The sequence below is a fragment of the Larimichthys crocea genome, chromosome VI, assembly GCF_000972845.2.
Source record: "Larimichthys crocea isolate SSNF chromosome VI, L_crocea_2.0, whole genome shotgun sequence".
Taxonomy (NCBI): domain Eukaryota; kingdom Metazoa; phylum Chordata; class Actinopteri; family Sciaenidae; genus Larimichthys; species Larimichthys crocea.
The window spans coordinates 22,716,679-22,734,773 of record NC_040016.1 but is presented as its reverse complement, the minus strand read 5'-3'; the positions used below and the strand labels follow the sequence as shown (position 1 = coordinate 22,734,773).

The window sequence follows — 18,095 nt, the reverse complement described above, 5'->3', positions numbered from 1 at the left end:
TGTAATTCATTGTCATGTTTCATCATCATTGTCATTTTATCAATCATTGTTCATTTTTATCAGTCATTGTGATTCATTGTCATTTTATCATTCATTTGTAATTCATTGTCATTTTTTTCAGTCATTGTAATCATTGTCATTTTATCCGTCATTGTAATTCTTGTCATTTATCAGTCATTGTAATTCATTGTCATTTTATCAGTCATTGTAATTCATTGTCATTTTATCAGTCATTGTAATTGTACAATATGTTTGTGTTGATTTGTTCTGTACACTGACATCTATTGCATGTCTGTCCGTCCTGGGAGAGGGATCCCTCCTCTGTGGCTCTTCCTGAGGTTTCTTCCACATTTTTTCCCTTGTAAAGGTTTTTGTGGGCAAGTTTTTCCTCACCTGGAACCGAGGGTCTAAGGACAGAGGGTGTCACTCCCTGTACAGATTAAGCCTCAGAGGAAATGGACTTTGTGACTTTGGACTGTTACAATAAATCTGATTTGTTGATGTAGTAACATGTCGTCCGTTAATAACACACATGTTAGTAACATGTTGTCAGTGTGGTGAGCTGACACAGCTCGTCAGCAGCTCGTTGATTATGACTGATCATAAACACCACCGAGAGATAGATCTCCTGTCATCTCACAAACGTTCAGCTGAGTTGTAAATCATAAAACTTTATTAAATAAAAATAATAAAAAGAATAAACACGGTAGTTTAAAATATAATAAAAAACTTTATTTTAAAATAATAAAAAACTTATTAAATATAATAAAAACTTTAAAATATATAAAAACTTTATTTTAAAATATAATAAAACTTTAAAATATAATAAAAAACTTATTTTAAAATATTAATAAAACTTTAAAATATATAAAAAACTTTAAAATATAATAAAAACTTTTTATTTAAATATAATAAAATTTATTTAAAATATATAAAAATTTTTTAAAATATAATAAAAAATTATTTTAAATATATAAAAACTTTATTTAAAATATAATAAAAAACTTTATTTTAATTTTCAGTAGGAACCTTTCTTCTCCGAGCTGCCAGCTTCAGCTGGTCGGACACTTTCAACGACGGACTGGTTTTGTTTTGATCTTTGCACTTTGTGAAAACCGGATCCGGTCTGACCCGGTCTGATCTGGACTGACCCGGTCTGACCCGGTCTCTCCGGTACCACCGGACACACTCACCGGGAACACCGACGATCTCCGCGGACCTGCCTCCAGGCGTCACTGCGCATGTTCCGGTCTGGTACGTCAGACAGCTCGGATCGTAGAGACTCGGGAACCCGGAGACCGCCATGATGAGCTTTACTCCATGGAGACTGAGACTGAGACTGACAAAGACTGACAGAGGACCAAGACCAAAGACTGAAGACTACCGACCGCCGGGAAACACAAACAACAACGGGGAGCTTCCGTTTCCGCTGAGAGTCTACGCGTTGTTCCCGCTACCCCTGCGTCACAGCCTCATTTACATATTAAAGGAGCTCATTTGCATACAAACGTTTTCAAAATAAAATCCTTTTTTTTGTCCATAAAACTTAAATTTGATCATAAAAACCTTTGTAAACAGTGTAAATGACCGTTATAAGATGAAAACAGCTGATCTGTAACGGAACATCAGCTGATCAACATCAGCTGATCTGTAACGGACATCAGCTGATAACATCAGCTGATCTGTAACGGACATCAGCTGACCCGTCATTTCAGTCAGAGGCTCTGATCATGGTGCCCGTTCATTCAACAATAGATTTTATTTGTACAGCCCAAAGTCACACAAGTCTTTCCTTTGCTGGGGGCTTTACCACTGTTACAGGGGTGACACTATGGACCTTCTCATGTCTTTATTTCTGTTGTAGATTAACACATGTTAGATTAACAGGTATGTTATGAATTTGGAGTTCATGTGTTTTCCACGACGTTGTCTGTTTGTGTTTTTATTAAAGTTCAGTGTGATGCATTTCACGACATAATGAAACACTTACCACATTAGATCTGAGAGCGCACAGGACATGTTTGAGTGGGTGAGCGACGAAGATGTTTGTGTCCAAGCTGGAGAAATGTGAGCACAAGCCATGTGATGTTTTGAGTCCAAGACACATTTTGAAAAGAAGCAGCAGAAATCTGAGCACGAGGACAAATCTGACACGAGCATCTACACGAAGAAACTGAGCACAGCAAAATGAGACGAAATAAATCTGAGCACGAGGACAATAAATCTGAGCACGAGGAGAATAAATCTGAGCCCGAGGAGAATAATCCTGAGCACGCGGACAATAAATCTGAGCACGAGGAGAATAATTGAGCACGAGGCAATAAATCTGAGCACGAGGAGAATAAATCTGAGCACGAGGAGATAAATCGGCACGAGGAGATAAATTCCAGAGGAGAATCATCTGAGCACGGGGACAATAAATCTGAGCACGAGGAGAATAAATCTGAGCACGAGGAGAATAATCTGAGCACGAGGAGAATAAATCTGAGCACGAGGACAATATCTGAGCACGAGGACATAATCTGAGCACGAGGAGAATAAATCTAGCACGAGGACATAAATCTGAGCCCGAGGGAATAAATCTGAGCACGAGGAGAATAATCTGAGCACGAGCGAGGACTAAATCTGAGCACGAGGACAATAAATCTGCGCACGAGGACAATAAATCTGAGCAGAGGACACATCTGGCACGGAGGCAATAAATCCAATCAATTTCCAAATCAAAATCAATTTTATTTGTACAGCCCCAAAGTCACAAAGTCCCATTTTCCTCTGAGGCTTTACAATCTGCAGGGACCCTTATCCTTCAGGACCCGCTCGGTGGCCTGAGGGGAGGAAAGGAAAAAACGAGTGCGTTGTAGTTGCCAACGCTTGCAGCACATATGACGGATGGGGGGGCAGTCATCAACTGTAGCAGATGCATGAAACTGTGATTAGTGGGAAACGCATTGGTTTTGATTATATTTTAAAATAAGGTTTTTTAATTATATTTTAAAATAACGTTTTTTATTCTATTTTCAATCCACGTTGTTTCTTATCTTTTAAGTTTTATTTCTTTTTACAGTTTTTATTCTATATTTAAAATAAACGTTTTTTTAATTATATGTTCCCGTTTTTTCTTATATTTTCCCCTCCCGTTTTTCTTCTTTTTACCCGTTTTTTCGATTCATTTTCCCCCTCCCGTTGTTTCTTATCTTTTCACCTACCCCGTTGTTTCTTCTCTTTTCCCCCCCGTTGTTCTGTCTATTTTCACTCCCCGTTTCTTCTATTTTCCCCCACCGTGTTTCTTCGCTTTTCCCATCCCGTACTGCACGTTTGTTGTGCCGCTCGCCGGCCGCTCTCTCTCTGTTTGTTTCTGCGTTCCTCCTATCCTCCCCGCCTGCTGCCCGGCTGTGTCCGCTCCCCCCCTGCCCCCCTGTTTACTCCATGTGGTGGTTCTTAGCCTGCCGCCTGTAGTACTCCTCAATCCCCATGCCCGCCCCCGCCCCAACCCCACCCGATTTTTCTTTGTCCGATCCCCACGTCCCCCCGGTCCCCCTCTCCTCTCCCACACACGGCGGAGGCGCACCGCGCGGAGATGACTTTGTGACTTTGGACTGTACACATAAAATCTGATTTGATTTGATGTAGTAACATGTCGTCATTAATCACACACATGTTAGTACATGTTGTCAGTGGTGGTGAGCTGACACAGCCTCGTCAGCAGCTCGTTGATGAATGACTGAATCAGAAAACACACAGAGATAGATCTCCTGTCATCTCAACAAACGTATCAGCTTTTATTTTAAAATATAATAAAAAACTTTAAATTTTAAATATAATAAAACTTTTATTTTAAAATATAATAAAACTTTATGTAAAAATATAAAAAAAACTTTATTTTAAAATATAATAAAAAACTTTATTTTAAATATAATAAAACTCTTTAAAATATATAAAAACTTTCCATTTTAACAAATACAATAAAAACTTTAAAATAACTAACAAAAAACTGTATTTTAAAAATATAATAAAAACTTAAAAAATATAATAAAACTTAAAATATAATAAAAACTTTTTTAAATATACTAAAAACTTTATTTTAAAATATAATAAAAACTTTATTTTAAAATATAATAAAAACTTTATTTTAAATATAATAAAAACTTTTTTTAAATATAATAAAAAACTTTATTTTAATTATTCAGTCGGACCTTTCTTCTCCGAGCTGCCAGCTTCAGCTGGTCGGACACTTTCAACAGACGGACTGGTTTTGTTTTGCATCTTTGCACTTTGTGAAAACCGGATCGGTCTGACCCGGTCTGATCTGGACTGACCCGGTCTGACCCGGTCTCTCCGGTACCACCGGACACACTCACCGGGAACACCGACGATCTCCGCGACCCTGCCTCCAGGCGTCACTGCGCATGTTCAGGTCTCGGTACGTCAGACAGCTCGAGTCGTAGAGACTCGGGAACCCGGAGACCGCCAAGGATGAGCTTAATCACTCCATGAAGACTGAGACTGAGACTGACAAAGACTGACAGAGACCAAAGACCAAAGACTGAAGACTATACCGACCGCCGAGGAAACACAACAACAAGGGGAGCTTCCGTTTCCGCTGAGAGTCTACGCGATTGGTTCCCCCCCGCTACCCATGCGTCACAGCCTCATTTACATATAAAAAGGAGCTCATTTGCATACAAACGTTTTCAAAATAAAAATCCTTTTTTTTGTCCATAAAACATTAATTGATCATAAACACTTTGTAAACAGTGAAAAGACCGTTAGCTGAAAACAGCTGATCTGTAACGGACATCAGCTGAGCAACATACATGATCTGTAACGGAACATCAGCTGATCAACATCAGACTGATCTGTAAACGGACTCAGCTGACCCGTCATTTCAGTCAGAGGCTCTGATCATGGTGCCCGTCATGCACCAATCAGATTTTAAAAAAAAAAAAAAAAAAAAAAAATTAAAAAAAAAAAAAAAAAAAAAAAATAAAAAAAAAATATAAAAAAAAAAAATCAAGAAAAAAAAGAATAAAAAAAAAAAAATTTAAAGAATTGTACAGCCCAAAGTCACAAAGTCCATTTTTCCTCTGAGGGCTTTACAATCTGTACAGGGAGTGACACTATGGAACCACGTTCTCAGGTCTTTATTTCTGTTGTAGATTAACACATTGTAGATTACAGTATTGTATGTTTGGAGTTCCATGTTTTCCACGAGTTGTCTGTTTGGTGTTTTTAAAGTTCCAGTGTGAATGCATTTCACAGACAAATGAAACACTGACCACATTAGATCTGAGAGCGCACAGGACATGTTTGAGTGTGAGCGAAATGTTTGTGTCCAAGCTGGAGAATTGATGCACAAGCATGTATGTTTTGAGTCCAAGCACACATTTTGAAAGAAAGCAGCAGAAATCTGAGCACGAGGACAAAATCTGACAGACAAAACTGAGCAACTGAGCACGAGGGAATAAATCTGAGCACGAGGACAAAATCTGAGCAGAGGAGAATAAATCTGAGCACGAGGACAATAAATCTGAGCACGAGGAGAATAAATCTGAGCACGAGGAGAATAAATCTGAGCACGAGGACAATAAATCTGAGAGAGGAGAAATAAATCTGAGCCGGAAATAAATCAGCAAGAGGAGAATAAATCGAGCACGAGGAGAATAATCTGAGCACGAGGAGAATAAATCTGAGCACGAGGGAAATAAATCTGAGCACGGGGATCGAGCACGGATAAATCTGAGCACGAGGAAGAAATAATCTGAGCACGAGGAGATAAATCTGAGCACGAGGAGAATAAATCTTGAGGGCACGGACAATAAATCTGAGCACGAGGCAATAGATCTGAGCACGAGGGAAATAAATCGTGAGCACTGAGGACAAAAATCTGAGAACGAGGAGAGAAGTACACGAGAATTCTGAGCACGAGGAATACTAAATCTGAGGAGGCTATCTAACGAGGACAATAAATCTGAGCACGAGGACAATAATCTGAGCACGAGGACCAAAATCTGGAGCACGAGGACAAAAAAATCAAATCAATTTCAAATCAAATCATTTTATTGGTTACAGCCCAAGTCACAAAGTGCCATTTCCCTTCCTCGAGGCTTTTACAATCTGTACAGAGACCCTCTATCCTTAGCACCCTCGTTTCAGTGAGGAAAAATTTGCCCACTTGAATCACACTGACTGATAAAAGTGACAATGAAAATTACAATGAATGATAAAATGACCAATGAATCCACAATGAATGAATAAAATGACAATGAATCAAAGACTGAAACTGATACAATGGAAAACAATGAATACAAATGACTGATAAAATGACAAGATTACAATGACGAAAAGCTGAAGTACGTGACATGATAAAGACATATGACAATGACTGATAAAATGACAATGAATTACAATGAAGATAAAATGACAATGAATTACAATGGACTGATAAAATGAACAAATGAATCACAAATGAATGATAAAATGACAATGAATTACAATGACGATAAAATGAGAGCACAATGAATGATAGAATAATCAATGACTGATAAAATGACAAGTGGAATTTGTTACAATGAACTGAAATAAAAAATGACAATGAATTAACAATGATGATAAAATGACAATGAGATACGAATGAACGCGATAAAATGACAATGATAGTGACTAATGAATAATCACAAGAATTACAAAATGAAAAATCAAAATGAATGATAAAATGACAATGAATACAATGACTATAAAATGACAATGAATCACAATGAATGATAAAATGACAATGAAACTACATAATACAATGAATCACTGACAGATAAATGCAATGAATACAACGGAGAAAATACAATGATAATGCAAATGACAATGAATCAAAGAAGATGACATGAAACTGAATAAAAATGACAATGAATTAGCAATGACTGATAAATGACAATGAATCACAAGAGACGTGATAAAAAATGACAATGATTACAATGAATGATAAAAATGACAATGAATTACAAATGAACTGAATGAGAATTAAAACGTAATGACAATGAATCACAATTACCTGATAAAATGACAATGATTACAATGGAATGATAAAATTGACAATGAAATACAATGAATATAAATGACAATGAATTACAATGAACTGTAAAATGGACAATGATTACAATGACTGATAAAAACACTGAATTCATGGATAATGACATAATTCAAGACTGATAAAATGACAATGAATCAAATGATGAAAAATGACAATGAAAATTTACAATGACTGAAGAAAATGACAATGAATCAAGACTGATAAAATGAACAATGAATTACAAGGATGATAAAGAGACAATGAATTAGACAGACCTATAAAATGACAATGAATCACATGACTGATAAAATGGACAATGAATTACAATGACTGATAAAATGACAATGAATCATGAATATACAAGGAACTGATGAAAAATGACAATGAATTACATGACGGATAAAATTGACAATGAATCACAATGAGATAAAGCAAGAATTGACAATGGAATCAAATGACAAGGAGAAACATGAAGGAATAAAGACTGACAATGCAATAACAATGACTGATAAAATGACAATGAATCCAATGAACGAAAAATGACAATGTCACAATGGAATGATGAAAATGACAATGAATTACAAATGAACTGGATAAAAGGACATGACTCTACATGATGATAAAATGACATGAATACAATGAGAGAATAAAATGACAATGATCTAAATGACAGATAAAATGGACAATGAATTAACAAATGACTGTAGGACATGAATAAGATGATAAATGACAATGAATCACAATGAATGATAAAATCTGAATTCAAAATGAAAATGACAGATACAATGACTGAATAAAAATGGACAATGAATCACAATAATGAAATAAACACATGATGATAAAATGACAGGAGTTCAAAGACATGTAAAATGACAATGAATTACAATGACTGATAAAATGAACAATGAATTACAATGACTGATAAATGACAAGGAATCACATGACTGATAAAATGACAATGAAGCAAAGCGATAATGAAAATGATAAAGGAATGAACAATGATAAATCACAATGAATGATAAATGACAATGGAATCACATAATTAAAAATGACAATGAATTACGAATTGATGATAAATGACAATGAATTACAATGACTGATAAAATGACAATGGATCACAATGAATGAAAAATGACAATGAAGCACAATGAAATGATAAAGGACAATGAATACAATGAACTGATAAAATGACAATGACTACGATGACTGATTAAATGACATAATTAAACTGAATGATAAAATGACAATGAATCACAAAGACATGATAAAATGGACAATGAATCACAATGAATGATAAAAATGACAAGTGAATCACAATGAACTGATAAAATGACAAGAATCACAAGAATCACAAAATGAACAATGATCACAATGAAGAATAAAATGACAATGAATCACAAGAACTGATAAAATAAATGAATCACAATGACTGATAAAATGACAATGAATGACAATGCTGAGAAAATGACCAAATGAATTACAATGACTGATAAAATGACAAGAATTACAGGAAACTGAGAAAATGACAATGGAATTACAATGACTGATAAAATGACAATGAATCACAATGATGAAAAAGACAATGAATTACAAGAATGGAAAAATGACAATGAAATAAATGACTGGATAAAATGACAATGAATTAACAATGATGATAAATGACAAATGAATCACGAGACGTGATAAAATGACAATGAAATCACGATGAACAAAATGACAATGAATCACAATGAATGATAAAATGACAATGATTACATGGACTGATAAAATGACAATGAATCACAATGAATGATAAATGACAATGAACACAAGACTATAAAGAATGACACAGGACTGATAAAATGACTGAATCACAATGACTGATACACATACTAAATTCAGATTACAATGACGATAAAATGACAATGAATTAAACATGACTGAGAAAATGAAATGAAGCACAATGGGAATATAAAATGACAATGAACACAAAATGAAAGATAAATGAACAATGAATTACAATGACTGATAAAATACAATGAATCACAATGACGTGATAAAATGACAAGGAGTTACAATGAATGAAAAATGACAATGGAATCTACATGACTGATAAATGGAAAATGAATTACATGACTGAATAAAATGACAATGAATCACAATGACTGATAAAATGACATGAATTACATGACTGATAAAATGACAAGACTGAATACTACAAATGACATGAAATAAAGACAATGAATTAATGACTGAATGACAATGACAATGATAACAATGACTATAATGACAATTCACAAAAATGAATGATAAAATGAAAATGAGATTAACAATGACTGATAAAATGACATGATCACAGACTGATAACAATGAAATGATTACATGAATGATAAATGACAATGAATCACAATGACTGATAAAATGACAATGAATCACAATGACATGATAAAGGACAAATGAATTACAATGACTGATAAAATGAAAATGAATTACAATGACTGATAAATGACAATGATGATAAAATGGACAATGAATTACAATGACTGATAAAATGACAATGAATCACGATGAAATGATAAAATACAATGAAATCACAATGAATCAACAAAATGACATGAATCAAACCCCAAGGGGAAAAAGATAACTGACAATGATTACAATGACTGAAAAATGACAATGAAATCACAATGAAATGGAAAATGACAATGAATCACAATGAATGATAAAATGACAATGAATACACAATGAATGATAAAATGACAATGAATCACAGATGACTGATAAAATGACAATGATTACAATGACTGATAAATGAAATGAATTACAATGCTGATAAAATGACAATGAATCACAATGAATGATAAATGACAATGAAGTAACAATGACATGATAAAATGACAATAATTAACAATGACTGATAAATGACAATGAATCCACAATGAATGATAAAATGACAATAATTACAATGAACTGATAAAATGACAAGGAAATCACAATGAATGATAAAATGCAATGACTCAAATGATGATAAAATGACAATGGAAGTCAATGACTGATAAATGACAATGAATCAACAATGACTGAGAAAATGACAATGATCAAACAATGAATGATAAAATGAAATAATTACAAGACTGATAAAATGACAATGAACTACAACTACAATGACGGATAAATACAGATCACAATGGGAATGATAAAATGACAATGAATCCACAATGAACTGAATAAAATGACAATGAATTAAAATGATGATAAAATGACAATGAATTACAATGAATGATAAAATGACAATGAATTACAATGAAATGATAATGTCATGAATCACAAGGAATGATAAATGACAATGATTACAATGATGATAAAATGACAATGAATCACAATGAATGATAAAATGACAATGAAGCAACAATGATGATAAAATGACAATGAATTAACAATGACTGATAAAAATGCCAATGAAATTACAATGACGGATAAAATGAACAATGAATCACAATAATGATAAAATGACAATGAATCAAATATGATAAAAGGACAAGTGAATTAACAATGACTGATAAATGACATGATCAAAATGAAGGATAAAATGGACAATGAACACAATGAAGGATAAAATGACAATGAATCCACATGAATGATAAAATGACAAGAATCAAATGACTGATTAAATGAACAATGAATTACAATGACTGATAAATGAACATGATTACATGACTGATAAAATGGAGCAATGAATTATAATGAATATAAAATGACAATGAATTACAATGAATGATAAAAGGACAATTAAGTACAATGATGATAAAATGACAATGAATTACAATGACTGATAATGAAATGATCACAATGAATGATAAAAAAAAAAAATACAATGAAGTTACAATGAAGGATAAAATGTCAATGAAGCACAATGATGATAAAAATGACAATGAATTACATGACTATAAAATGACAATGAAGTACAATACTGATAAAATGACAATGAATTACAGGACTGATAAAATGCCAATGAATGACAATGACTGATAAAATGACAATGAATTACAATGACTGATAAATGGACAATGAATTACAATAACTGATAAAATGACAATGAATTACAATAAGGATAAATGTCAATGATCACAATGACTGATAAAATGACATGAATTTACAATGACTGATAAATGACAATGAATCACAATGAATGATAAATGACAATGAATGACAATGACTGATAAAATGACAATGAATTACGAATGACTGATAAAATGACAATGAATTTACAATGACTGATAAATGACAATGAATTACATGAAACTGATAAATGACAATGAATCACAATGAATGATAAAATGACAATGATTACAATGACGGATAAAATGACAATGAAATCACAATGACGATAAATGAGCAAGGATCACAATGAACTGATAAAAATGACAATGAATACAATGACTGATAAATGACAATGAAGTAACAATGACTGATAAAATGCAATGAATTACAATGACTGATAAAATGACATGATCAGCAATAAGGAAAAATGACAATGAATCACATGAATGATAAAATGACAATGAATTACATGAATGATAAAATGACAATGAATTAGCAAGACTGAATAAAATGACATGAATTACAATGACTGATAAAAGACAGAATCACAATGAATGAGAAAATGACAAATGAATTACAATGATGATAAAATGACAATGAAATCACAAGGACTGAATAAATGACAATGAATCCCAAATGACTGATAGAATGACAATGATGACAATGAACTGATAAAAGGACAATAATCACAATGACGGATAAAATGACAATGAATTACAATGACTGATAAAATGACAATGAATCACGATGACTGATAAAATGACAATGAATCACAATGAATCACAAAATGACAATGAATCACAATGAATGATAAAATGACAATGAATCACAATGACTTATAAAATGACAATTTTAGCTTCTCACGCAGCCATCCCCACTTTCCGGTGCTTAAACCGGAAGTTCAGATGAGTTCATCTTGAATGAAGACGTGTGCTCAGCTGTAGCTTCAAAGCTGTCACTCTCTTAAAGTCAGGACTAAAATGATTTGTCAGAAGCAAAATTTAAGGAAGTTAAACGAGTTAAAAAGCGTTTTCCAGTTCAGACAGTTTTCAAATCCAGCTGCTGTGTCTGAACAAAGACAAAAAACTCCTATGCATGCTCTCAAACTCTCCAGCTGGAGCTGGTGTACCAGTTGGTGATGGGTGGAGTCTGATGGAGGCAGAGTGTTTGCTCAACAAACTCAACAGAAGATGTGACGTTCTCGTAGTTCACTAGCCACCATCATCTTCATCATCAGCCGCCTGTGAAAGACATCAGAACCGATCAAAGCCGCACGCTGAAACACTCCACTGACAACTGTCCAATCCCAGTCCCACTTCTCTGATATGCAGGCGGCTGTAAGCTCCGCTGAAAGTGTCCTCGAGCAAGATGTTGAACCCCGGTGTGTGAATGTGATTGGTCCTGAACGGATGGCTGAATGTGACCGGTGGTTGTAAAAGTGCACTGAGTGCTCTTCCGCTCCATCAGGATTCAGTGGACATCTGTAAAAATGACGACGATGCTCTGCAACTCAAACTGAAATCTCAGTGAAATGTAGAGTTTGACATTTAATTTTGAATGATGAATATGTGAGTTCATTTTACAGTGATTGAAACCTTTGTTTTGTTTTTGTTCTTTACGATAAAAACTCACAATGTGTTCATCCATCTGTGTTTTTCCTCCCTGAAAGAACAAGAGAAAGATTCCACTTTTAAGTTTTCCACAGTGAAAATCCGATTCCATCAACTTCTTGTTTCTGAGTTTCATCAGTGAAAGTGCCTCACCTTTTTCTTGTCCACATGCTGACTGCCACCACGATTATGATGAGAGGCTTGCTAAACCCACAGACACAATGATGAACTCCACCACCTGGAAAGAAAACGAAAACATCAAATATTCAGCAGTTTGAAAAAGTAGAGTAAAAGAGAATGAGATATGTTAAATATATACATACACACAATGCAGAAAGTGTGTCAGGATGGAAATAATAACTCCACCCACACAGAGAAGACAGAATACAGTAACAGATATATAAAAATGATGAGTCACCACCTTTTAGGTCTGCTGAGTCATCTGTTGGTGGTTTTGGGTTGTGGGGTTCTGGGTCTGGGTTTTGTTGTCGTGTCACCTGATCAGATGAAAAGGAGTCCCAAACTGTTGAGGGCACCAAACTCGTGCTGTGATATGACGTAATATTGCAAACTTCACATCCATAAAAGCAACAAATATTTCAGGTCATCATTCACTACATCCTGAAGTTTGCCTGTAAAAAAGCTCGACTTTATTCTCACCTGGTTCCTCACTGAGGGCTAAGTCTGAAGTGAAACAGCGCACTGTTGTCACCAGTAGTCACTTCAAACACGTCAGTAAGTCAGAGTTTGATGTGTTGAATGAAATGAGAAGATTCGTAAAGGTCACAGAGGCCAGAGCAGTCAGACTGTGATGTCTGCAGATCTTTGTATGTTCTCACATCTTTACCCTCAAACAGCCCACTTCCAACTGTGTATCTAACACAGCGGTCATCATAGGGCGACACAGAGCAAGGACACAACCACCTGATCTTGATCTTGTGTTCAGTCACTGGTGAAGATGGAAGGATAAGTGTGAGAGAAAGACAACAAGAGTCAAATTCACTCAATCATTATGATCATAATTATTGTGATTGTTTCACAGTTGAGCTGAAATTGATATGGAAACTCACATGGTAACAACAGACGAAGAACCAACAGAGACTGAGACTTCATTCGTCCCTGATTTGGTATTGTTCACAGTCGGAACGTCCAAGCATCTTCATGGGTGAGCTTCTTTATGACCGAGAACAGTTCTGTGTAACACTCAGGGTCCGTCTGATTTAGAGTTCTCACAATCTGTCCAGTCTAATCAGCTCTACTGCTGCTCGCTGACTTGGATCACTGAATCCCATAGTGTACTGTCAACAGTTTTGGCTGATCGTCCTATCACATTTTCACAAGGAAAAGTGACGTCCTGTCCAGCTTCTGACAGTGAGGAGGATAAGAGGAAGTCTTTTATCTTTCTGTGAAGACGAGCAGGAGAAAATGGAAAATGTCTGTTTTGTTCATAGTTAGTTGTGACAGTTCACTTGAACTCACCAACGTTAGAAACAATGCGACAGGTTTTGTCGCCTCAGTTCAACAAATGAGCTCATCAATATTTGATCAGTGAATTAAGAGTAACAAAGTTATTGTCAAATGAATATCGTGATATATGTAGTCTTACCTGGAAAACTGAAGCAGCCGCGATAACAAACAGATAAAATTGAATCCATCTGAAGTCAGCCATCGTGATTCTGCCATCTCTTCTCGTCTCTGACTCTGTAGTGTCTGAAGTCGAGCTGTAGTACAGGATTCTGCGTCTGATTCCTGTGTTAGGGTGAGGTCACTTCCCCACTTTTTTATTTTTGTTGTCTTTATGTTCACACTGTAGTAGAAGGGGAGGTTTTGTCGTGTGAAGATTGTTTTAGTTCAGTAAATGGTTTGCATGAGGCGCAAGCTTGTTTTTCTTTCTTCAGAAGTGTTGTTGTTTAGAAACAGACAGGATTCATGCTGATGTTTGACAGCACAGCATGAACAGACAGGTGAAGAGTCAAACTCCTCGTCCCAACCACTCTTTGACATCTGGTGTCCATGGTGCAGACTGTTGATGCTGCAGCCTCTTCCATCTTGCGGGTCCTTTCCTTCAGAAGACCTGAACGGGAAAGTGTTTTTTTAAATGTGGTTAACAAAGAGCAGCAGAGCTCTGAGCGGTTAACACCGTCCAATGATGAGCAGACACACGTCAACACATCCCAAAGATGGGCAAAGAATGTTGGAGCGTGGGCGGAGCTGAAGGAAGCCTGGTTTACTCAACAACACAACACATGATCAAACCTGCTATGACCGAGTTGTGTGTCTTATATGTTTTGTATAGTCAACATGATACACATACACATAGAATTTAAAATAATGAGGAAGCAAACATACTGGTCAACGCTGTGATTTACAGAGTTGTGTTGGACAGTGAAGTAAACTGAAAAGCTGGCTGTTAGCTCATGTTACTCGTCTGTTTAGCTGCTGTTAGCTCAGGTTTACGTCAGTCCTTGAGCTGCTGTTAGCTCAGTCTGTTAGCCTGCTTGTTAGCTCAGTTTTCTTAGCCGCTATAATCATGTTAGCTCAGTCTGGTAGCTGCTGTTAGCTTCATGTTAGCTCAGTTTGTTAGCTGCTGTAGCCAGTTTGTTAGCTGCTGTTAGCTCAGTCTGTTAGCTGCTATTAGCTCAATGTTAGCTCAGTCCTGCTAGCTGCTATTAGCTCATGTTAGCTCAGTCTTGCTAGCTGCTGTTAGCATCATTTTAGCTCAGTCCTGTTAGCTCTGTCCTCTTCCCTCTGCTAACGCTGTGCTGTTTAAGCGTCTCAGTGGTGTTTTGTATTTAAATATTAACTTTGGGTGACTGTTGTTTACTTTGAATGATAACATGGACTGAGGTGTGAGACTTCTCTGTAGACAATAAACTTTAAAAACAATAGAACACACACACACCACAACACAAGGCAGCTATAGTAAATATATAATATCACTGCAGGTTCACCAGGTGCCTGCAGGGGGCGAACAACATCGCCCAATAGAGAGTCCAGAACTGATCTGGTGGTCAAGACGGAGCAATGTTTTTTAATATTTAATGATAATTCAACGTCAACACAAAACGGTGGCAACCCGCAAAAATAAAATCAGAGACATCAACATGTGCTGGTTATCTGTGATACAACACAAAGATCAGGTCGTCCCTCACAGTCGCAGCGACACGCGAAGCAGCCTGTCGGGGAAACCCCCGTCACTTTCCAGACTGTTTACGAGCCGAAATAAAGCTGCAGAGGTCAAAGGAAAGGTCACTGCGTCTATGAATAGGAGGTCGCAGAGTCGAGCTGAGCACAGGAAGTCCTAAAAAAACAAACAAAAAAAAAACACAGAGACCAGAGACGTGGACGTAAGATCTCCTGTCCACAGAGAGGCCGAGACGCCTGTCATGTCAAAGAGACTGAGCTAACATGGCTAACAGCAGCTAACAGACTGAGCTAACATGAAGCCTAACATGAGTCTAACAGACTGAGCTAAACTGAGCTAACAGCAGCTAACGACTGAGCTAACATGACTAACAGCAGCTCAGCTGTCAGCAGTTTTACTTCCACTGTCCAATCAGAAACTCTGTAATCACAGAGAGGTTGAGGCGGAGCAGCCGGAGGACATCAGAGGGAAAACCAGAAAAACATTTCCTCCATAAAATATGATCCCAGATTTCACCAGAATCAGTGAAATAGTTGCTGCGGTGGACTTATGCCGTGAAAAGCGTTACGTACTTCTCCAGACCCGGAGCCCAAAGTTACATAGGGTGAGAAACAGACGGTACGAATGACAGAGAACAAACCGTTCACCTGAATCCAGGGACAGTGTGGATCACCTCACCTGAGCACAGTCAGTGTGGGTCACGGATCACAGGTCAGTGTGGATCACCTGATCACAGGTCCAGAGTGGGTCACCTGATCACAGTTCAGAGTGGGTCACCGGATCACAGGTCAGTGGGGGTCACCTGATCACAGGTCATGGGGGTCACTGATCACGGTCGTGTGGTCACCTGAATCACAGATCAGAGTGGATCACACCTGATCACAGGTCAGTGTGGGGTCACCTGATCACAAGGTACAGAGTGGGTCAACAGGGTTTTAAATTCACTTTCTGTCTCTCGTTTCCTCTCCTGTCGTCTGCTGTCTCTTCTTATGCAGACTGTTAGGGTAGTGTGTGTGTTGTGTGATGTGTTGTGTGTGTGTGGTAAAGTGTAGCTCCTCTGGCTGACACTGAACGATTTCTCAGCCTGTCTACTCTCAGTGTACGTATGGTCTGCTCCCACGTCCTCATACACACCCGAATTCAAAAACCCACAAAACGCACACACACACACACACACACACACACAACACACACACACACACAGTGGGTTTTGAAGTTAGAAATTTGAAACTAAATTAAGTTTTTGAACATAAACCTGATCTCATTTCAGATCTTCAAGGTTAGCTTAGCTTAGCAATAAAGACTGGAAACAGATGGGATCTCCTAGCCTGGCTCCATACAACCATACCTAAAACGCACAGTGGGGTGTGTGTGTGTGTGTGGGTATGTTGTCCACGTTGTGTCATGGGCACACTCGAATAACCGGATCACACACACACAACACACAAACTTTATTTTAAAATATAATAAAAAACTTTATTTTAATTTTCAGTAGGAACCTTTCTTCTCCGAGCTGCCAGCTTCAGCTGGTCGGACACTTTCAACAGACGGACTGGTTTTGTTTTGATCTTTGCACTTTGTGAAAACCGGATCCGGTCTGACCCGGTCTGATCTGGACTGACCCGGTCTGACCCGGTCTCTCCGGTACCACCGGACACACTCACCGGGAACACCGACGATCTCCGCGACCTGCCTCCAGGCGTCACTGCGCATGTTCAGGTCTCGGTACGTCAGACAGCTCGAGTCGTAGAGACTCGGGAACCCGGAGACCGCCATGATGAGCTTATACTCCATGAAGACTGAGACTGAGACTGACAAAGACTGACAGAGACCAAAGACCAAAGACTGAAGACTACCGACCGCCGAGGAAACACAACAACAACGGGGAGCTTCCGTTTCCGCTGAGAGTCTACGCGATTGGTTCCCGCTACCCCTGCGTCACAGCCTCATTTACATATTAAAGGAGCTCATTTGCATACAAACGTTTTCAAAATAAAATCCTTTTTTTTGTCCATAAAACATTAAATTGATCATAAACACTTTGTAAACAGTGTAAATGACCGTTATAGCTGAAAACAGCTGATCTGTAACGGACATCAGCTGATCAACATCAGCTGATCTGTAACGGAACATCAGCTGATCAACATCAGCTGATCTGTAACGGACATCAGCTGACCCGTCATTTCAGTCAGAGGCTCTG

At 37.0% G+C, this 18,095-nt stretch overlaps 1 protein-coding gene across 2 annotated transcripts in view; it reads right to left on the bottom strand.

Annotated features, from left to right (window-relative positions):
* The window catches only part of LOC113745792 (uncharacterized), a 20,060-nt gene extending 2,256 nt beyond the window's left edge, over positions 1–17,804 (bottom strand). Inside the window, exon 1 of one of the 2 annotated variants that reach the window (XM_027278809.1) lies at positions 17,560–17,804. In XM_027278809.1, the coding sequence (XP_027134610.1) occupies positions 17,560–17,689 (130 nt within the window). In that variant the 5' untranslated portion in view covers positions 17,690–17,804. Of the gene's footprint in view, positions 1–4,358; positions 4,483–17,559 lie in introns of those variants that run through there. The other variant, XM_027278810.1, reaches the window with a different exon arrangement.
* Between the last annotated feature and the right edge of the window lie 291 nt (positions 17,805–18,095).